The sequence below is a fragment of the Barbatula barbatula genome, assembly GCF_947034865.1.
Source record: "Barbatula barbatula genome assembly, chromosome: 3".
Taxonomy (NCBI): domain Eukaryota; kingdom Metazoa; phylum Chordata; class Actinopteri; order Cypriniformes; family Nemacheilidae; genus Barbatula; species Barbatula barbatula.
The window spans coordinates 13253299-13276920 of record NC_136764.1 but is presented as its reverse complement, the minus strand read 5'-3'; the positions used below and the strand labels follow the sequence as shown (position 1 = coordinate 13276920).

Sequence of the window (23622 nt, the reverse complement as noted above, 5' to 3'; positions counted from 1 at the left end):
CTACTTAATATAATAATGAGAATATGAGGGGGAAATGGGCTTTTTATTATAAAAAAATCCTAATGGTCCTAAAAACAAGCTTTGTTTCTCAATGCAACATTTTCTCTTACTTTGGATTTCATTAAATACACTTGCATCATCTACCAAGTTATCCAGTTCATTACAAACACAAACAATGGCAATTGATGACCAGCAAGTTTATGGGTTTCAGCTAACCAATAAAATCTTAAATTTAGGCAAGTTTTCACTTCAGACTTCAACTCACCAAAAATGGATTACAGTGCCAATGATATAACACAGACCCCACCAGAACACAAAAGGAGACTTCCTCTCAGAGCCTAAAATAGCTTTGCCAATGATGGCTATCAACAGCAGCATGACCAGGCAAACATGCCCAGCATTTAAAGCAGTGCACAGTATAGTGGCAGATCCACCATTAACCTCAAATAATGTGTGCGTTATGATCACATGTTCATTCCCAATGCTGTATATTTTGCTCGATATGCAGCCCTTAAAAGAGGCTCTAAAAATAGATGTTGGTGCTTCCTGCTGTATTCTCGGTGTCCAATCAGGAATGCCGTCCGGACATGTCAGTTTTCCAAATGGAAACTTTTATTTCGTTTAGCCTGCAAAATGTCATTCTGTCACACTGTCTCTCCTACGTCCTCCTGTAAAAAAATGAATGAAAGATAAATTCAGTGGCAAAAACAACAGTCAAGTCAATTCTACAACTCACTCTTTTTTTCTATTTTCCTGGAATGAAGCTATTTTGAAGACTCATGCATTTGACAACAAATCAGTACAAAATAATCTCTGGATGGGTAACCGGGAACCTACACTTTATGAACTATAAATAATTGAATACACAGTCACACAACGATAACCTCCATCGTTGCAGTACCACAAAACATCAATCCAAATTTACATTTTTTGTATCTGTGCTTCCAAAACCGAATTGCTTATTGCTTAAAACTTTAAAAACAGCAGGGTGAATAGCATGTGAGAGATATAGAGTGTTTCATGCAGTCTTCCCAGCATGCTTCAGAAGGGCGCTATGGTCCCATGTTGCATTCCAATTAATTTGCAATCACAAAGCCATTTCTGTCTCCTATTGATCCTTTGTTATCGACACAGTCTGTCAGGTCACACTCATATAGCTGTCTGTGCCAAACTAAATCACTGTAGTTACAGATCAAATGGTTGTTGTGATACCATGTTTTTTCCTTATCAAAAGGTCCAATCAGAGTGCAGCAGTTGTGACGATACCTGTAGTCAGGTGGTCAGAGAGGGACACTCAGGTGATAGATGTCCAGGAAGAGGAGAGTTGGGGTCCGGGGAAGAGTGGAGAGGTGAGAAGGAAAAGTGAAATGGAAGGTGGGATTAGGAATTCTGTGCGTCTATACCTGCGGGGGTGAGTACTAGTGCTTGCAGGATATCAGACAGAGAGATGATGCCCTCAATGCTCGAATTCACATCCACTACTACCAGCCTGTGTACCTGCAGGACAGATACATAATAAACACAACTCGCTGACAGCCTCTGTCACCACTGACTTTAAATGTTTGAAAAAAATGAATGTCAATAGAGTCATACCAGAAAATTCTGAACAAATAGAATATGACTGCTGGTCATGTGTGCGATGAAATCTGGAAAATAAATCTCACCTCTGCTTTGACGATTCTGTCTACTATTGTCTCCAGGGTCTCATGCCGATAGCACTTCATAACCCCCTCAAAGTACTGTGAGCGGTGCAGGAGAGCCTGGGTCACTGTGATGTCGAGATTATTGTAGGTCTTTTCAGCAGCCAGGTTCTACACACACCCACAACACTAATGAACACAGAGCAATGCTATAGCAACCTCTCCATAAAGTCATGACATCTCCACAACCAAAATAAAAACATTGTTAATCGCTATTGAAATTTCAATTATTCTCAAGTTTAACCAAACAGGAAATGTAGAGACCTAAAAGGCTTTTATATTCATTAAACTTGTCAAATAAATTAAAACTTACAATGACATCAAATTTGGAGTAAATGTCCACTACCTTTCCTGGGGGGAAAAAAACAATTGTACTAGATCACGTATGATGTTTGCATTTGACACATTTTAAGTGTAGCATTATTGTCGGTTTTGACACAATGAACACTGACAGAAATATTTCTACTGTATGTTGTTACCTGCACCATCCACAACAGGCAGGGCAGAAACTCTCCTCTCCACAAAGATGCCCAGTGCTATAATAATGGGCGTGTCTGGGTGAATAAAAGCTATGTTGCTGTATGTGCCAATGCCCAGTTCATCTAAGGTTTGTCTCATGAAGGCTGGTTTAGGCATCTCACAAACCTGTAAAAGATTACAATATATACAATATGGTACACAGCAGGGGCGGAGCTAGGTGTGGGCTAAGGGGGCTGAAGCCCAAAAAGTTTTCAGTGTAAATACACGTGCAAAATACTGTCTGCGTCGCTTTTTCATCTTTCTTTTATTTTAAAGTTATATTTCAGGGGCTTTTGCCTTTATTTTATAGTACAGTGGAGAACAGACAGTAGAACTTTGTTTAGAGACAGGGGAGTGGGACCGGCAAAAGACACTTGACACGGGAATAGAACTCGGGTGAGAAGTTATTATTGTAGCTTATATGTCTATGTAGTGTTTTTAATAAGCTTTAAGTTAAACCATTTGCTTAATGTAAATTTGTTTTATAAATCCTTCAGATCCAGTGTGCATCTGTCAATAAACATAAGAAATGGCTTTATTTTGCTACAGTACACTTACAAAGAGCTGTAGAAACTTGAGGATTCTCTTGTGAGTGAGGATGTAGAGTGCGTTTCCTGTGACAGGATCGATCACCGGCAGACGATGGATCTTATTTTTGATAAGCGAGTAAACAGCATCGAATATACTGCAAATCGCAACACAGGACAAGATCATGAGTAAACAAAACACTCATTATCTATTAAATCTGTTCTGAACAATCTGCTGACAACGTACAGAAAGCTCCTGAGTAAACGTACAGAAGCTCCTGAACTCAAGTCATTTGAGATAATTGCTAAATGTGTTTCAAGATGTTCTAAATGTAACTAATAGGATGGTCCCAACAAAAATTTAAATTCTGTCATCATTTACCATTTACCAACCCTCACTTACCCTATAAATTTGTGTAACAAACAGTCCTGGGACACTATGGTGATCAAAAGGCACCACGGAACTGTATGGATTCTCAGATATCTTGTTTTGTTTTCAACAAAGAAAGTTATGCAGGTTTGGAACAACTTGAGGGTGAGCAAATAATAATGTAACTATAAAAAAACATTTTCAAGTGAACTATCCTATTAAAGAGCTGAAGAGAAGCATCATCAAGCTATCCATAAAATGTCATGTCTCACCTTGCGTCTGGAGATATGTTGACTAAGGGTTTAAAAGTTTCTTGCAGGTAAAGTTCTGGTAACAAAAGCAGGCAAAAGTGGAGTAGATAATAAAACATTTAAATAAAACTATTGTTGAATTATGAAAACGTATTAAATAAATCATCCACACCTACTAACAGATAATAATGGCATATTTACCTCTCCAAGTCTCAAGTTTATGCTCTTCCAGCTCATATATTTGCACCTGAGGCATACATTAAAAGAAGACAGACATACTTAAGATTGTAAAGACAAGACCATTTAACATTAAGTCAATATGGTTATTTAGATGATATAGTTAAATGCAGCAGCTCAAGCTTTGGGTCTATATGGAGAGGAGAACCTTTTATCTGAAGTTACACCCTAAAAACCAGCCATGAAACCAGTAGTGAGCGATATGCAGAAAGATTTTGTGTTATACTATCACATTTGAGTTTCTATGATGCATGAACTCTTACCAGTGGAGATTTGTAGTATCTGTGTAGTATGATGATGAAGTCTGTGATGGTTAACATTCCTAATGAGAAAACATAAAATTAGCTTTTTATTAACCTCAATTTTACTTTTTATTTAACCTTCACATATTCAAGTAGTAAACAAATCACATTCAATTTGCAACAAGATTTATTTATTTCATACTTGGCATCCACACTTGTTAAAGGTGAACAAGCAAGGTCCTGAAGCTATGTTTTGTACTGCTCAGTGCTCACTATATAATTCCATTACTGATTAAGTATTTTGTTGAGGGCATGATTAAACAAGTTAAATATTTCCCTCTATAAAACAAAAGAAAACTCTAGTAACATGCATAAAGGAAATGCAGGCGAGACTGTGTGTGTGTACGCATGCATTCAGTATATCAAAGCAAAGTATTCTTACCCACAAAGCTTTGTTTTTTGGTTTCCCACAATGGGGCGGCTCGTACTCCATTAGCAACCAGGGCAAAGAAAGCTTTCTTTACCTAAAAGAAGACAAAGAATTCACTTGATAATGATTGTCTTTTAGACTGTATAAAAGAGTTTCTAGAGTAACTGGTAGCGTGAGCCAAAAACACAGAAGACACAAAGAGCTGCTGGCAACCAACACTACTGTATGGGCACACCTGCTAGTAGTGGGTGAATTTAACCATATAGATTTCTGTTTATGTCTAATAAACCATACATTCTTTCCCTGTTATAAAATAGGTTTTTACACATTATAGCCCCAAGATGACTCACTTGGGGGAGCTATAATGTGTAAAGGAATATCATATATTAATTTCGGTGCCTTAAAACAACAAGTTACACACCACATGTCAACACAAAAAACAAACTTCCTAGTAAGGATTACATTTTCATTAATGTATTGTGCAGACGCTTTTAAGTCAAAGTCAACAGGTTAATGGGCTATAATAGTGTTCAAACCCTAATAAGTGCACAGGCCTGTACATGATTACTGTTTGACCAAGACAAACCCAGCTTATGACTACTCCCCATCCACTTCAAAGACACCCCATCCATTTCTATCACCAACTAAAGTTTATTTACAGATAAAACATTAACCACAATGATTTACAACAATGAAGCAAAACCGAAAGACAGAAATCAAGCACCAATGTAGTTTGCATGAGCGCAACTCAAGGACCAAGCAAGCTATTGTAAAACAAGCTTTAGTTTACAAATTTCTTTCTTTTCTTGTAGTGAAAATTGTCAGTTAGTTGTACCTGAAGTGTAGTGTCAAAGACCACTAGTTTGGAACTAGTGGGGATGAGGTCATAGCACTTGTGGGATTTCATAAAGCACATGTAAATTTCACCGTCTGGCTCTTCAGCAGCTGAAAAGAAATAATCAAATGTCCAATCATTGTACTTTTAAACTCAGTCCACTTTTTAAAGTCTTTAAAACATGCATTAAATAGATTTTATAACTTTATGGAATTTTCAAACAAATGTCACAGTATGTGATCTTTCATATACAATTAAACTCAGTGTTCAATGAAAAACCAACATTACAAACATTGCAAATTACCTATGATTTGTTTAAGCAAGTAAATTAAATCGAAGGGGTTATTCCTATCAAGAAATAATTTTAAAGCACAAAGCAGATTCCATTTTAATTCCTTTATTTTGCAAGCATACAGGCTATTAAAACAGAGAAAAATAAAAGCTCACCTTCATCATAAAGTTCAAGTTTCTCCAACATGCTTTCAGCAAATCCGCAACTCTAGGAGTAAAAACAAGTAGAATTTACAAACAACAACAACAACTTTAAGCTCTCATGAGTCACGACTTCACTGTTAGACTCTGTTGAGTGGTGTCGTCCATGTTTAAGTTCCTATCATCTAACGTTGCACAGAAGCTTTCTGATCGCAGCAGTTCAAAGCAAAGGAAAATTCGGAGTTAATAATGTTCCCCAGGCACAAGTTTCATTCATCCAATGTCACTGTATTCATTAGACGCGAAAGTCAAATATTAATAGACGGACACCTCCCCGCAGAGGTGACATTGGATCGTTCCCGCGATCTATCGGTTTATTTACCTGTCTGTATTTACAGCGCGGGAAAAGCACCTTTTCTGAGGGTGTCAAACTCTTTTTTAACCGGTGACTTTGCCCTACATAAATCTCGATCGCTCTCTACTGGTAAAGGAGGATATAGACGGCTTCAAACAATTACCAAATAAAACATGTCATGGCATAAATAACTACAAATAATGTCTATGTAACGTTTACTTTTAAGATACTCTGCCGAGGTGCCTGCGCTTTGAAGGACCCCAAAGTCAAGTGTCATAAATCATAGTGTAAACAGCAGAAAATGAGGTAAATGCTCTTGTTAATATAGTAAAACTGTCGAACATTTACATTTAAGCCTGTTTCGGCCACACGCAGAAATACTTACGTAACCCACGTGATACGTATAGATGCTACTTCAGTTCTGACAGGCATAATTAAAACACCTACACAAAAAATTGAATGCGCCCACAACTGTTTATAAAATATTGTTTTTTTATCTTAAGTCGAATATAATAATATTTACGTTTGCTAAACAGAACACAATCGATTGATCTGCAAAAAAATGGAGGAAACTCCACCCACAGGAATTACGTAGGATGAGTTAACAATTTGTTTAATTAAAGATATTTTTTGTACATTTCGTATATTTTAGCATGACTAGTAAATAGCACTACCAAAAATAAGTACATTTTAAAAGAAATTGTAATTTTTGACAGGCATGAAATATTCAGAAAGAGTGCCTGTACGTGATCCCAAACGGTACGACAGACGGTGCACAAACACATTGCTAAAATCACTCTCAGATAACTGTCCATGGGATGTGTGAGCTATACTAATGTTTGTAAACAAAAAACATTTCCTGAAAAACAAATGTTTTCACTGGAATACACATGCAAACTGTTAGTTGTAGAAATCGGTCCATTAAAACTGAACCAAAATGTTACAGTCAAGGTGATATCAGGATGCTTGACGACATCGTTATCTGTGAATTCATTTGTGTATTGTGTAAACAGGTAGTCCCACTCTAAACTCATGCCATTGGTCATGATGTTAAGTCAGATAGCATTTGCAAACAGATTGTAATTCCACATTTTGCTAACGGCTACTGCAATAGGTTTAGTTTACAGCTCACATAATTGAGTTGTTCACCCACCTGGCGTGAGGTAGAGTTAAAGGTGTACGAGGCAATAGGGGGTTTGATGGAGGAAGGGGTCAGGCTGAAGCGCTGACCTGTTTCGGGGGGAGAGGACAGAGAGCGGGTGCGGCGTTCCTCCATGCGCTCTGGAGGACTAGGATTCTCAATAGGGAAGACGGGTGGAACTGGACTCTGTGTCGGGGTGGTGGGGGGAGTGGAAAGCCCAGAACCTGTGACACACATCAATTCAGATGACAATAAAGTACTGGAATTTGTCATTGTAGTTTGGTACAACTATTCGTTTTTAAATAAAATGACCAGGTATCACTAAATTCAGTACCATTTAAGGACGTTATAAACAGTGTGTGTGTGTTATAAACATGCAAATTCATATTGTAGAGATGGCATATCAGAGCTTTAGCTGAGAAGCAATCGTGAACATTCCTTAGCAGATCCATCCCCTCGATATACCTGTGTGTGCTATAGAATAAAACCGATATGCACAAGATACCAGATATTACTAGGCTAGACACAAAAACAGCATTTAAACATTGTGATGTTTATTATTTCAAATCATTATTATTAGTCAGACTTTATGTTTGTCACTGGGTTTAGCAAATATCTAACCAATACAATTATTTGAAAAAAGTGCTTGTCAACTTTTTTTGCGATTTCTCCGCGCATTTGGACATATGAGGTTTCTGAAGGACAGCGACGATTTGCAGATCCAATTTTAGTAACTCACCTGTATCTCTTTCTATTAAACTAGGACCCAAATATCATATCTGGAGGCAATAATGACTGAAGGGCAGTGTTCATGAGTTTGGCAACTAATCTCCTGACATTTAGCCACATTCTGCCAGCTGGCTGAGACCTGTTTGGTGCATTGCTGCGTTAGCTTCTTATTTTAGCCTTGCCACTGCTACACATTCCACAAGGGCAGATAACACTCACAGAACAGGGTCAGGCATCTACAGTGTGTAAAACTGCCTTCATCTAATGTTAGACTGGTTTGACTCCTTTTTGATGTTGTTAATTCATTTTTGTAAGTGATTCAAGTTACAAAGTATTTACTTGCATTTTCATGGCTCATTACATCTACTTCAATTCAGTTAGAGCTATGTAGTGATGTAGTTTGCAAGATGTCCAATAAGCTACCAGCCAGTTTGGATTTTTATCTTTGTTGGTTATATGAGTAACAATCGTGCTGGATATGAGGCAGAACTTTCTAACACTTGAAAGGGCTAGTCAGGTAGATCCTAGACATGCTAGATATGAAGTCAATAGTCATTCTTAGTAAATCTAACCTTTATCCTGGCATACCCACACAAAAACCTGACTCAAATTTAAGATTCAGCTGACAGTATGGTGGGGCAACCTGAGCCTGTTCGATTTGCGTCAAGATCACAGTTATATGTGACACACACAGCGAAGCCCCCCGAGGACACCACTAACACCCTAAATCATCACTCCAGTCAGCCAAATACAATGTGACCAATCACATGATTCTGTGCATGTGTGTTTGTATCCAAACATTCTAGATATACAAAATGACTGCTTTAATAATACAAAGTATAACACCGCCACTACTAGAAGTTACTGTAATATAAGGCTGCTTTCTCACCTTTAGTTTGGTTCATTTGGTCCGGACCAATGGCAGAAAATTATACATTGTAGCATTTTTCAGAGTATCTCAAAGTGTGTACTTTTACTGCTTCATGCCACATGAATGAATACTTAAGATCTTTGCATTTAACATGCTCTAAACATTCATTAACCCACAAGCAAATTGAAATTTCCCATTCATGCCTCTGTAGATTTGAGTTTAGTAGAAATCAAAGCTTAAACAGCGTGGGGTCATGTGAAGCTATGTCTCAGATGACTGGTGACTTGGTCATGCTGTACTAGTAATGCCCAAATGAAACCCATTGTCACACTTTTGTTTGCGTCACTTGGCTTGGGTCCTGGATGCATCAGCAGACGACCAGGCCCAAATTAGGTCTGAAATGTGTTTCCCTGCCAAGTGAGTAACAGGCAGGCACTAACATAATTCACAGAGTCAACGCAAACTATGCAGATATACTGTAAAGACCATCTAGGCCATCTATTTTAATCATCTTGACACAAAAATTTGGTCCAATAGACTGAACAATTCGTCCTGTTGCAACAATATGTATATTTTACTTTGTGTTAAATGTTTCTATCAATCACAGTGTAATACATAAAGTCACCACATATATTTTACCACTGAGAGATTATTTTGATTTACAGCCCAGACGTTGGACTCCTTTCTCATCATGGCACAAGACAGAATGGAATGTTTTACTGTGTACCAGACAGACCTTATCAAAACTAGTATTATGTCTAGCTAAAGCATCTATGCAGAGACAATTTTTATTGGTACTATACCAGACGGCCATGGCGATTCTGAATGCTGTCTGCCGGCGAGCAGCTCCTCATCCTTGCGCCTCTTGCTCCGACGCAAACTGCCGAACCTCTTCATGGGAATATGCAGGCCTCACGTCCAGCCTGACCATCTACCATACCAAACCAACTGAATCAAATGTTGCAAAATCCAGAGATCCTTTCACGATAACAAAGACTTCCGCAAACACCCAAAGCCAAAACAGATGGCCAGGATTCCAGAATAAGTATTTGTTTATGATGCCTCCAGTTCCAGATTTGAGTCGTGTGTTGTAGCTCAGAAGGTGCAGAATGGTAGCCAAAAAATAAATGTTCCTTACAGGTGTTACGTTAGCATTCATATGCCTATTTTCTTTAGGTCTTCACAGATGCTACATTCCCAGAGTCCACTTTCATTCATTTAATACTCTTTGTAGAAACTATATTCTGCCATTGACTGTATTCCAGTGTTGCTGATTCCCTAATTTCCGGTCTCCACAGAATACATACCAGCGCTTCAATGCAGACAGATGTATTGCTTACACTTGTTTCAGTTGATCGGACCCAGCAGATGAAAGAGGGAGACATATCCCCAGTGCTGCAGATTAGAAGTGATGCCTCTCTCCGTATGTGTGTGTGTTTGCTGAGACTGGAGTCCAGTCTCCAGCCCTGCCCACTCTGCAGGAAATTGTCAGGTGCAGCTGTGTGTCTCTTTAAAATAGCATACATGGCAGGAAGCTGTAAAAGGAGACCGGCAACAAAAGCCAGGGACACTATTGGTTCAGCCCTATACACGTGGCTTGATACAGTTGGCTATAAACAATTTTTTGCAGTTTATGTTAAACTGAACATCTTCGTTTCATTCTGTGAACTACTCACAATATTTCTCCCAATTTTCAAATAAAAATATTGTTTATATTTGCATTATTTGCAGAAATTTTAAAACTTGAGAAACAGGTCAAAAGATGTTCTGTAGAGCAAATAAAAAAAGTTCATATTCACTTTTAAGCAATATTTGTTAAAATAATAAATATTTTTATCACAGCTGTTTTGTCTCGTCATGCTGTCAGTCTTTCACATTGCTGTTGATTGACTTTGTCACTCCTGAGGTTTGCTTGTTGAAATTCAACACTGGACTGGCCACTATACATCTAGAAATGCTGATTAAATGAAAATTCGGAGTGGTCTACCACAAAAACTCTCCATACACAATGGAAGCATACAGTGAAGTCAATATGTCTTAAGCAATAGTTTGGGACCAATATAATTTAATTTAATGGAAAACTATTGCTGCGTTCCAGACACCTCGGATTTGGAATATTTCCCACTTCTATATTTAGTGACATTTTAACCATGTATTGACAATAAAACATTTCACTAATGATTTAGTACATTACAAATATTAATTAACATTAACACACCAATGGTTTTAGGTGAGAATGCAGCATTTGCAAATTATGTTCAGCCAACTTCGTGTTGGGCCTGACAGCAACCACAAATAATACCTCTGCAACCACTTATCAATGTGGTAAAAAAACTCAGAATATCCATGCAACCGTATAGTAAAATATCAACAAACACACGCAACCCCCGTTTTGTAATGTAAGCGATTTTTAAATGTGAAAGCACCATTCACTTTTGCAATCTCTAAGTTTTGACTCTGAAATACTTTGAGAACTCCTTTAGTAAATGTTAACAAAGCATCAAACGTGAAGTGTTAAGACTGTTATTGTTAGAATCAGGATTCTATCAAAAGTAAATGTGTCATCTCTAACCTGCCATTTAGACAGTCCTTTGCTTCAGCTTGAAATCCCATTTGTACAATACAAAATATTATAGAAACTCTAGGGGCTTTGACCTTTAAAAGTGCTGATGCTGAAAGCTCTGTGTCTCTGAGCCTGCATCTCATCTGGGCGTACTCCTGCTGTCTACAACACACCCAAACAAGTGGATCGATCCAGAACAAAGTTCCTTTTATATCTGCCCAAAATTACACAGCTGGATTAAGTGTAATTGGAAAATTCAATGAACAAATAAACCAGATCATAACATTCCATGAGATCAATGTTAGTCTCAGAGTATTCTTCAACACAACTGTGTTTAATCAAACCTGCCAAAGCTCTTTTTTATTAGAAAGGGCAGATGGACACAAATGTTTATACAGTTTTTTGTACTTTGGATAGAGCATGAGACCATTTAAACAGCGACATTAAGTTGATGGTTTGAGCACCTCCTGGTGGGAAATAAAGGAGATTAATTCAACATTGTGTCTGAGGAATGAGCCTGAACAATGGGTCTAATTCACTAATAATTGCGTAGAATTTTCGTATTTATATGCACATTTGAACCTCCCACGAAAACGTTCCGCCTAATTCACAACACGTACTCACGTCAATTTGTCCTACTGTTTCAACTTTGATATCATTCAAGTGCAGTTTACAAAGGCACAAATTATATTTAAGTATTAATAAGCCATCATAATTATGTCTATAGTATGAGGTACGTCAAATTAGCTCAGTGCTCTTTAAAACAACATTTTTTGAAACCGCTAAAACATGTTTTGTCAATGGAGACAGCCACCCCCTGTTACCGTTTGGAAAACTGAGGCCAACAGATTTCAAAAGTGTCGTCTTGTTAGAGAATGATCTGGAAACATGGCCAGGGTCCAGGCGTTTTTTAGGTGAATTCGTTTTGGTTTGGTAAGAAACACAACCACTGGCACTCACTATTCCCAGTTTCTCCTACTGGCTACAATTCTGGAATATTTTTCTCATGGAGGCTAAAACAGACCTCCTCATGCTATCAGGGTAAAATTACTCACTGCTTTTTTTCGAGTGCACAGAATTATCACCATGTTCCTAAAATCATACGAAAATAATCCTAAGAATGTAAGAAAAGATTCTTCAAGTTCTGAGATATCCTCTGTCTTGCATGAAGAACATGTTTCAGCTAAAAAGCACAGATAATTGACCTAATGCAGCAACATGAGAATCAGTTATGTCTGGAATTTAATCTCAGGCCTGTTTTTAATAACCGACAGCAAACTCCAATAACCCACAATTATAACTGTAAAATGATTGTTGGTGTATACCAATAAAGCCTGCTATAGAAACTAGCTAATGAAAAATCCTGCCAGGCTATTTCATTATAAGTGGAGGACTCCTTCAGAAATAAGTAGGGAGATTTACTAGAGCTTGACTCTTAAATTCTGATTCAGTAAAACTATAAACAGCCCAGTTTAGAAAGAAAAGACAGCAAATCTACCATATTATGACGTTTTGTAATGTTTGTTAAAGGAATAGTAAAAATGCTGTTATTATTTACATGCCCGCTTGTCATTTCAAACCTGTATGACTTTCTTTGTTCTGCAGAAGAAGAGAGTTGAAGTGTTGAAAACAGAAAACGTTTGGTCCCAGTTGACTTGCATCTGTAATGTGTTCATACAGTAGAAGTTAATGGGGACCAATGGTTTTTGGTTACCAACATTTTTCTAAATATCTTCTTTTGCTTTTTGCAGGTGAACTTACATGAAACAAATATGCCTTTGCCATTACAAATAGTCTCTAAGTAAGCAATAATCTAATGCCAATTTAATTATATATAATTCTTAGTAATCTATTAATCCTGAGTCCTACATTTTCAGTGATGAGACTGTATGGACATGTTCTTTGAGACTGAGACTAACCCCACATAAACCCTGTAACAATGTCCCGAATGACTCACTGTTACAACTTCAGAAACAATGATGTGGAAACATGTTTGTGCTCATTATCTTAAAAACAAGTTAATGGGGCACATTAGATCTGCATAATTAGGTTTAATAACATGCTAATGGCTTTAGTCATTTGAAAATCAAAGGCTTGAAAACCGAAATTGTGATGAAACCACTTCCTGTTCTACTGTTTTGAGAGCAAATCAACAGGAAGTCAGATTAAGTGTATAAAGTTCCTCTTGTGTACTGATGTATGACAAGCTTCCTAAAAGACATTATAACATTATAAGGTCTGTAAATAGGGAAAAACTGACAAACAAAATAAGTTGCTGTGTGCACTGCCAAGCTGGTATTGTTTTTTATCACATAGAAGAAAACAATACATTTATTAATGTATTATTACATCAAATTGTATTTAAAGCACTTAAATAAGAGATGTTACTATATTATTTCACCTTATTGCTTAAATACCGACTTTTAACAAGCATCATGAATTTAAAGGTATACTTCACCCAATTCTGTCCTATTAAAAATTCTGTCATCATTTACTCACTTTCGAGTTGTTCCAACTATATACATTTTATTTTGTTCTGATGAAAACAGAGAAAGATATTTGGAAGAATGCTTATAACCAGACAGATTTGCCCCCTATTGACTACCATAGTAGGAAAAAAATACAATGGTACTCAACAGTGCCCCAGAACTCTTTGCTTTCCTACATTCTTAAAAATGTCTTCTTTTGTGTTCAACAGAACAAAGAAAATTATAAAGTATTTTTCCTTACTGGGAGTCAATGGGGTGCAAGATCTGTTTGGTTGGAACCAGAGGGGGGTCCATGGCACTTGAACACCCCTGACATCCAATTGGCCAACCTAAAATTTGATTCGGAACTTATGTTGATCTAATTTCACCTCTGGTTGAACAAAGCTTTTATTTTGACGTTCGGCAGCAGTGCTTGCACGTCACCGCACGAAAGTCAAGCAAGTCAGCGTTTGTGCGATGGATTGTACAGCGCACAGTCTGAGATTTATTTTTAAAGACTGACGGAAGATAAAAAAAGCATATGGATAATATTAAAACATACACTCTTGCTAGCCATTTCAAGTCAGTTATTGTTGAACCATACCATTATAGTGTTATCTACCTACTTTCTAACGTTAAACTTTTAAATGTTGCGTAAATGTAAAGTGTTCCCAGTGTTTCCTAACCTTAGATAAATATAAACAGTGTTGAGAGAGATCCCCTATTTCTTTTAACATTCTAGGCAGGTGTACTTCATACAAACTTTAGAAATACACAAGAAGGAATCATCATGTTTAAAATAAGTTTCACTCACTAGGATTCCTAAACAACTTATCATTGTGTAAGGTAACGTTAGGCTCCATAAACAGATAGTATCGGTTCCCAACATACATTGTTTACATTAGAGCGTTGGGCTTGTGATCAGAAAGTTGCAGGTTCAAATCTCAGTGCCAGCAGGTCATGAATGAAGTGCCCTTGATCAAGGCACCTTACCCCTGATTGCTCTGCAGTAATGTGCCACTGTAGAAAACTACTTGTAAGTCGCTTTGGATAAAAGCGTCTGCCAAATGAATAAATGTAAATGTAAATAAGATTAGCTGAAAATGAACAAATGTTACAGCTACAGCTTAGAGGATTACAGCCAATAAAACTCATTGTATGAATATACTGGGCAATCAGGGCGTTAAAATGATTCACCGGTGAAGAAGAGCTGTGCTGAAGTGCTCAATAACAACCGGGTACAGATACGATGTAAGAAAGAGATTCATAAGAGTAGTCAGACTCTTTAGTGTATAACCAGAAGCCATTGAGTGTTTTAGTTTATTTTCTATATATTTACCGTTTGAATACTAATTTTTATGTTCCTTAGAGAATCAAAACATTCATAAATGCTTCTCAGCTTGTTTTGTAGCGTGTAAAAAGTTACAAACTCTGAGAAGTAAATTATCACTTGTACCTCTAATCTGCAATCCTCGGAAAATTCGATGCCAGGTCAGGGTTACAAACACATTTTCTGTCATTGTCTGTTGACCCCCTGAAGTAGCCTTGGCCACCCCATATATAAAACTCTAGCTCCGCCACTGATGCATTCTTCCAAATATCTTTCTCTGTGTTCATCAGAACAACTACATTTATACAGATACAATTTTATTTCTGGTACTGTCATCTGTCTATCTCCATCAAGCATGCATGTGTCCGGTAACAGTCAGGACGTTACTTGTTCCAATGTTTTTATTATTCTTCATAATCACTAGATAATTTCTCCTTTTTATGTTATAACTGTTCTGATGTTTGCGACATCAGAAAGATAATCATAATAATGATACTCAGATTTCAGGTAGCGGAATTGGATCGGCAAAGGAAAAAGTGATATCGGTGCATCCCTAGTGTAAACAGAACCTACTGCTATTTAAACTTAGTGTAAATAACATATATTGCCATTTACAGTGGGCAAGTAGCCGCTGCCTTATAGTTCAAATGTGTGTTCAATTCGATTACGTTAACTCGATTATTGTTTATTGAGACTCACCTTTTCTAGATCTGGAGAAGAGCTTGATGCTGGCAGGAGCCGAGCTGGACGAGGAGCGGAAGATACCACTGAAACTGAGCCGGCGGGGAGATTTGGGAGGTGAGTCCTGGTGAGAAGACGGAGGACGGGAAAAGATGGGTCTGGGGGAGCTTGGACTGATCCTTGGAAATGGGGATGCAACTGGGGTACACGGCTGGCTGACAGAAGACCTCACACATGAGCCTTTGGCGGGGCTGGGTGAACCACTTCTCTCCTCCTAAAACAAAAAAGCAATTGTATTATTGACAAGCACTTTTTAATACCTCTTAATGGTTAGATATTTGCAAAACCCAGCGACTAAAAATAAATATCATGAAATATTAAGATACAAGGTTTTAAAAGGTCAGCAGCGATTTGTTGTTCATATCTGTATAAATAATTTTTCATATACAGCAGCTACAAAAATGAAAAGACTAATATTTTAGTTTTTTCTGAATTTACTATTTTTAGGTACATATCTAATGACATTTTTTTGTTTTATTGTGAATTAGAAGATTTTTATTTGCATTTATTTTCAGAAAACTGAAACGTGACAAACTGGTCAACAAAACAAAAAGATGCAATGCTCTTGAATACTCCAAACCCAGGGGGCAGTGTTTATAGCTAGACTCACTTATACAACAAACATCACCCAACAGAATACTTAGCACACTGCTGTATCTTCAGCCTGATTCAAAATATCTGCTGGCCCACTGATCCTATCTGCCCATCTCTTTTGATGCTTCAGACTGGTGTAAGAAAAAGGTGCCGAGAGCTTTGCAAATGACCTGGCAATACGTTTAAAACCTTAAAAATGTCAGATAAACAAAGGCAGCATCAAGGAGGAGCTTCAATGTGAAAACAGAGCCAAACAGGATAAAATGATACTACATCAGCATACTATGAAAGGGAGAGAAAGCCAAAACCTTGCATAATACTGATGGGGAAATGTTTTTAAGAATACAGAAGAGGCAGGGGTCTATTAACAGACTCAGTTAGGATTCATTGACAGATGAAGAAAAAATTATGATCTACTCTGGTTCATGTTTGTTGTGAGGATTTAGTCTCCACATTATTTTGTGTAGTGCAATTGGACTGTTTTGACTATTCAATTACATTAGTCATATTCACCCTTTTACCATATTACATTTTGTTTTGTATGACAGGGCTTAGATCAGCTTTGTAACCGGTCAGTCTAACCTGTATACACAATTGAGAGCCACACCTGATCCTGAGATACATTTTCTCATAATTCTTAGCACAGTGGACACGCAGTTCTAAACAGTGCTCCAGCAATGAGTCTAAAAATATTGACCTTCAACTATTTGGCAAACACTCAGATTGTTGATTTGCTAATGTGTCCATGGCATTTGCAAGGCTGCTGTTTTTCACAAGCCATTTTTTATTGGCTTGGTTTTGTTTGGCTTTTGATTACAAGGAGTAGAGGAGGCGTCACCTTCAGGCTTAGCTGTGATTGGGTGTGATCAGTAGTGCTAAAAGAAGCTAGGAGATGTTTGTTTTAGGAAGCCGAAATTAAGTCAAGGTCCAACGATTTTGGACCCTAATAATCACTATGTAGTATTTGTAATCCACACACAACATCAACACAGTAAATACAAATGAAAGCCATTGAAGTTAGGTGTTCTGGGTAGTAGCTCACATGGTGAATCATTGCCTTTGCAACACAAATGTTGTTGGCTTGATACCAATTAAACACACTTACAGTTAAAAAAAATATCAAGATTGATTTAGATAAAAGTAAACTGGATGAAGCGTCTGCCAGAGGCATAAATGTAAATGGGAGGATCAACTAGTAACGTTGATAATGAAGCACAACTATTGTGTGGTAACTAAATTTAGCCATTTATGAAATAATAATCGTGGCAGATCTCGGTTTCTTGTCATTGAACTGCTCCTAAATGTGCACAGTTATCATCCATAGCCCTAAAGTGCAGAAATGTTAAGAACATCATATAAGTTTGCCGTGCCATTTATTCCTGAGTAGGTTTGCTTAAGGTTCAACCCAACCTATTAGCTTTACATAAGCCAAACCCAACAACAAAACCAGCATGGGAACACACGTTTGAAGGGATCCGCTTTTTTTCTGCGCAACATACGCTGTTGTTTAACAATCCAACCAGAATTCCACGAAACCGCAAATGTAATGTAAACAAAGAATTACAAGGCTAGTTCACCCAGAGATGAAAATTCTGTCATTCATTACTCAACCTCAAGTTGTTCCAAACCTGTATCAATTTCTTTGTTCTGTTGAACACAAAGTAAATATAAATATAAAACATATTTACAAAATATTAGCAATTTAGATTTCTGGGGCACCACTAACTTACCATAGTAGGAACATTTTCAATGGTTGTCAAGGGTGCCCCGGCAGTGTTTGTTTTCCTAAATTCTTCAAAATATCTTATTTTGTGTTGAGCAGAACACAAAATTATACAATATTCTTTTCTACTATGATAGTCAATGGTGCCCCAGAAATGTAAGTTGTGTTCAACCAAACAAAATCATTTTATAGTACAGGTTTGGAGCAACTTGAGGGTGAGTAAATGATGGCAGCATTTAGATCGTTTTGTGTAAACTGTCCCTTTAAAGTGCAGAAATGACTTTATGACACCAGTTTTGCTGGACAACAATGAAATATAAATATTTGGACAATAAAATATTATTAAATATATCAATTGTATATAGAAATCAATGTAATGTTAATAGTAGATTTCAATGTGCTAGCTATGCTATGTGTCCGGTTAATCTTATACTTTATCTTTTATTTAATAAACATGAATTTTGTACTCTGGTCTTGCTTCCTGTTGTAGTTTTATTATAGTTCTTTCTAAGTCGCCTCGCCCTAACGATGTTCACCAGTATCTTGTTACCCTTCATTAGTCTGTGTATACACACCCATGTTTCCTTTTGTTTCCCCATGTTTGTTGTCTGTCGTTTTATGATTTGTGATGTTCTTGCTTCTTCGTCATATTTGATCCTCTTTGGATTTATTAAATGTTTATAGCCAGCACTTGTATTCTGCCTCCTTCACTTTCTGTTTTTGCACAGCACGTTACGCTATCAGAGACTGCTGTAAAAGCATTATTCACCATATGCAGAATAAATAGTTTTAGTATTCACATTATACTGTATGGCGATTGGGGAAATATGATCATAATATAACAGTGTGCGCACACACATTGAAAGACACCATTGTGTACTTTACCTTTCGCATCTCATCTTTATCAGATCTGTCCGTCTCTCTATCCATAAGAGAGGATGCAAATGTACTCAAATCCTGTGTTAAAAGACAAATCAGCCCAGTTAGCAGTATCAGCATACTGTACATAAACAACCATACTCAGTTTTGCAAAAATAAAGTAGATAAAGTTTCCAGAACGCTCTACACACCATTGGTTGACTCATTGTTGCAATCTTAAAATTTGACAGAGCTTTGAAGAGATGACCTGGGCTGGGTTTCCCGAAACCTTCTTAACTCTAAGTTATACTTAAGTTATACCTTAAGAGTGTTAGCGATATATTCTTAAGAACGACTTAGTGATACGAAGGTTTCTGGAAACCCAGCCCTGATCCTAAGCATGATGTACTTCTCAAATGTCTGTTCTTGTATTTTATACTGTACTTTACAGGAAGAGATTTAGCAATCTTACATAACCTCAACTACATTCTGTTCAGGTGCTGTTGAATAACACAAAGGCAGGATTAAACAACTATTCATATTATTTGCTTAAGTGAGACATATGTTATGCATACATCATTCTGCCAGAAATTTCTCATTTCTTTAAAGAGCCTAGCAATTACTCTTAACTATAAAAGTGTATTCAGTTTTAAACTACACCCTTTGTTACCTTATGCACTCCACAACTGGCTTGCCAAGTGACACCAGTTACCAACGTTACTGAGTGAAATGACATGACGGTATTTCATATGCCCAATGTTTTCAATGCTAATTCATTATCTGTCTGCAATATATACCTCTTCTGTCCAACATCTTTTATAGCTCGACCTGTCTTCAATAATGGACTGAATAGCATCTATAAGGGCAATATTAATATTTTTACTAACATTACATTTTTTTATCTTACAATGTAACCATATTACTTTCCTGAAATAATAAACCTTGAAAGACACTATCAACAAATGCGACTTCAGGAGGATGCAGATGAAATCCTAGACATAACGTGTCCCCGAAAATAGACGCATGGTCACCTTATCTTTACATGGGTTGAAGTCATGTTGCACCAAACTATCTTCCTGCAAAACAGCTAAACCAATAAATTATTATGATACGCAAAACAGAGTTAGGAGATCACCTTAAACAACACATTTCTTATGAACTTTCTTAATAACTGATTTGATTTCAACATTAGGAATTCCTGCTTAACTACACTGTCATCACAGACAAAATGCTCCACTGATAACACAAAAATAAAGTCGTAGACATGGAAATCGTGTAACAAGTGACTTGATTATGAGTGACTTATTAGTATATTTATTTTGGTGCTGTGGATTTTATGGTTTTGTATCGAGGTCAACACAAAGATTTCCTCATCCCTCCCAAACTGTAGCGAACAGACACTCCTTTATGAGTGGGGCCCTGGCACGCCTCTCATAAGGACCATTGAGATGAATATACATAGAAGAATAAATGGAAACCTCATCTCACACCAACGGAATGAAAAGGGGTGAATTGGAGAAAAACAACTAGCTTTATTTTTTCAAACGTAGTTCAAATGAGTTTCACAAATCGTCAAGAATCTGTGAGATTGTATCCCAAAATAGCCTTATGCCACGTGTATTGGTCTTCATATACAAACATCAAAAGATCTATAGTCCGTAGGCATGCATTTCAAAGCTATGTTCTTTTAAACAAGTATTCGTATCATTGGACAAACAAGAGTTCAACACCTTGAATTTAAATAACAATTGTATATAAAAAGTTAGAGCTGGCACACAGCAAAATCGTGAGTGTTAAAAAAGGTCTTATTAAAACTCATCGTGTATATATAACGTGGATTTTATATAAATTGTAAATTCATTTTGAACACTCACGATTTTGCTCACTCTTTTATATTACTTTTAACATTGACATATTATATACAGCTCATATCATTCTTGGAAGCCACCAAAAGACCTTTGCTCAACTGACCGCACTGAGTTAGAATAAAATAGTACATAAAGCTAAGGGGCCAGATTCAGACTAGGTTATGTGACTTTGGGATTTAGCTGATATACTGTCATAACTTGTTTAGATGCTGTGCACAGAATAAGATACTTTGCTGGTCAATAAATGTTTATTCACCATAGCAAATATGTCAAATGGAGAACTCACTTAAAAATGTTTTGCAGCACCTTTTCTGTGTCATCAGTTCGTGTGGAAGTTTCGTTTAGGAAGTGGGACGGGTACAAAGAGACGGGTTAGAAAACAATGTAAGTGTGTGTGTGTGTGTGTGTGTGTGTCGGTGTATTATTCCTTAAAAACAGTGTGTGTGAAAATGACCCTAACTTAGTTAACTTACAGGAGACGATGTTTAAGTGTTCTCAGCTCAGCTGAGCATATCAGGGCAAAAAACAGCAATGTATAAAGGAAATGTAGACTAAAGCACTTTAGAAAGCCACCTCATCAATAGTGAAACTACTTCATAACTCCGAGGAAAAGAATATCAAACGACTCAATCTGTGGTCTGTCAGAAGTCTTCCCTATCCGTGTTATGAATAGATGACCATGAATAGCGTCCCATACTCACTCGATGGCCTTCATGCTGTTATTTTGAAAGGCTGAACGACAGAAAGAGTCGCATTTAAGGCAATGATGATGAGTCACGGCTAATGCGAGATCGCGTGCTCTCTTTCATCTGTTTGCCTTACTTCCTTTACACTGCTCCGTGTAAACAGGCTGGCTCGTGCCAATCTATTTATAACGTAAACGCAAAAGCGAACATGTCGGTCAAACTAGCGCTCGGTGAACTCAGGGTAGACTGTCGTGTACTTGATGTATTCCTGTACTGTCGAAGAAACTGGGTAGGCCAGTTCAACCGAGTCTCTCAGATGCGTTCGCGTCGGGGCAGGGGAGGGTTCTTGTTTTGACAGCTCTATAAGCAGCTCGCAGAACTGATTTCCTATTTTACAACACTGACATTTTACACGTCGATCTAAACTTTTAGACGTTGTAATGAAACGAGCAAGCACGCCCAACTCGAATACACGCGATCCCTGAGTGTTGTTTGCAACGACGTACACATTTTGCACAACATTAAGACTGAAAAAGTAACATATATCCCAAAATGTGACATGTAACGGTAACGAGTTCAATTCGTAAATGTAAACAATGAGACGTCAAAACGTTCCAGCGCGTGCTTACGCAGCTTACGCAGCGCGCTTATCACACGTCAAAACCACGAACTGCGTGCATTAAAGTTACACATTGAAAAACTCACTGGCATGTTTAATCGCAGAGATCGCTTCTTCCTCGAGGATTTCTTTGGAGAGTCTTTTTTCTTGGAGTCCATCACAGTGCTTCCCATGTCTGCCCACTACAAAAAACGTAATATATGTTGAAAAATACACCCGTTTTACTCTCGATTCGATCTTCAGTGCGGATTAAATGTTGAACATTTGCAGAAGCGCAGCTGGAAATATAAGCACATCCCGAGGTTCCAGTTCCTTATCAGTCTCAATGCGCCGCGGAGGACATCCGCATTCAACTCAACGATCTGTGTTACTGCTTCAATTCCCGCAGTGAACACTACAGAGACGCACACCCCTCTCGTGCTTAGGAACGTTAAAGTCGTCAAAGTGAACTGTTTCTCTGAATAGAGCTTTATTCGTCTAAGTCTAAATCTTGTTGAGCAGGAAGTTTGAATGCTTTATGAAAAAAAACTATGAGCTCGCGGTGCAGCTGGACTTTTTCTATCGCGATTCTCTCTGGACTGCGGCCAGGCATCCAACCATCCAGCAAATGAATTTATGACAAGGGAATTAAAAATGCAATTCTTTTTTTGTAAACACAAGAGTTGATTGTTGTGTATTATTGTGTATTACATGTTTTTTGTTTTCAGCCCAAGCTGAAACCACAAGTGACCCACATCATAAAGAAAGAACATCTGACCAATAGTGCACAAATACCCCATTCTGATGTCATCCTGCCTTCTATTGCATTCAGAGACTCTGTGTCTCACATCACATCTTCAGTTAATGGATGCGTAATGCAAGATGAAACTCAGAATGGATCTCAGGTGTTATGACTCAGTCTTAAAAGTGAGTCGGGAAATATATCAAGTGAGTCCTTAGACAGGGGGGGTTCTTTTTTACAGTGACCAGCAATTATAAATAAATGTTTAGCCAGTAACATAAAAAATCTATTTATAGCTATAGATTAAGTCTTTAAATACCATATGTGCAGTTGGGGATTGTACCACCGGTAAAGAAGGAAATCCTCCAGTTCTTAGAAAGTGCTCTAAAATGTTTAAGTCTGGTGGAGACTGGAGGGCAATGCAGGTGTCTGTATTCACCCACTGTTTAATTTGCTTAGCAGTGTCTGTGGGAGCATTATCGTCATTTTTTGAAGCATCGGGTGCAGCTGGTAAGATGGGCTCATGTTGCTTGGTTTTGTAACATGACCCCACAGAGCAATGCTCCTCAGTCCTCGAGGACTCCCACAAGATGCTCCCCGTGGCATTAACAGCTGGCAGCAGATGTTGTGAGCTGAAGACATCTTGTGCCTTTCTCAAGATGTTCTGATGTGCAACATTTGCCTTTGCTGGTAGCCTTTGTGCATCAGAGGTGTGTCTTGGTGACCTGCTCATGATGAACCATGACCGGCTCCTGGGGATACCGTCCTGCAGAATGCAGCTCCAACCATGCTTCAGCACACCTCAGTTATTA

The 23622-nt window shown here is 37.7% G+C and overlaps 1 protein-coding gene across 3 annotated transcripts; it reads right to left on the bottom strand.

Moving 5' to 3' along the window:
* Positions 1-27: 27 nt before the first annotated feature.
* Positions 28-22669, bottom strand: prkag2b (protein kinase, AMP-activated, gamma 2 non-catalytic subunit b). Of its 3 annotated transcripts, none has more exons than XM_079451773.1 (16): positions 22176-22669; positions 18944-19015; positions 15700-15955; positions 7052-7263; positions 5559-5610; positions 5112-5221; positions 4289-4370; positions 3868-3926; positions 3569-3614; positions 3389-3443; positions 2778-2904; positions 2180-2345; positions 2014-2051; positions 1665-1811; positions 1404-1497; positions 28-668 (listed from the first exon to the last, which is right to left on the bottom strand). In XM_079451773.1, the coding sequence occupies exons 1-16, from the start codon at positions 22260-22262 to the stop codon at positions 637-639; spliced, it is 1635 nt and encodes a 544-aa protein (XP_079307899.1). In that variant the 5' UTR covers positions 22263-22669; the 3' UTR covers positions 28-636. The 3 variants fall into 3 exon arrangements, with proteins under 3 accessions (XP_079307899.1, XP_079307900.1, XP_079307901.1); XM_079451774.1 differs by lacking the exon at positions 22176-22669 and adding an exon at positions 21486-21793; XM_079451775.1 differs by lacking the exons at positions 7052-7263; positions 15700-15955; positions 18944-19015; positions 22176-22669 and adding exons at positions 5926-6024; positions 6118-6285.
* Positions 22670-23622: the final 953 nt, after the last annotated feature.

Bases quoted from the DNA above. Each gene is read 5' to 3' on its own strand.
- prkag2b (XM_079451773.1), bottom strand. From the start codon at position 22,262: ATGGGAAGCACTGTGATGGACTCCAAGAAAAAAGACTCTCCAAAGAAA. The intron at 4,371-5,111 runs GTACAACTAACT...GTCTTCTTTTAG, and splicing joins TCTTTGACACTACACTTCAG to GTAAAGAAAGCTTTCTTTGC. The intron at 3,927-4,288 runs GTAAGAATACTT...TTTTCTCATTAG, and splicing joins CAAAAAACAAAGCTTTGTGG to GAATGTTAACCATCACAGAC.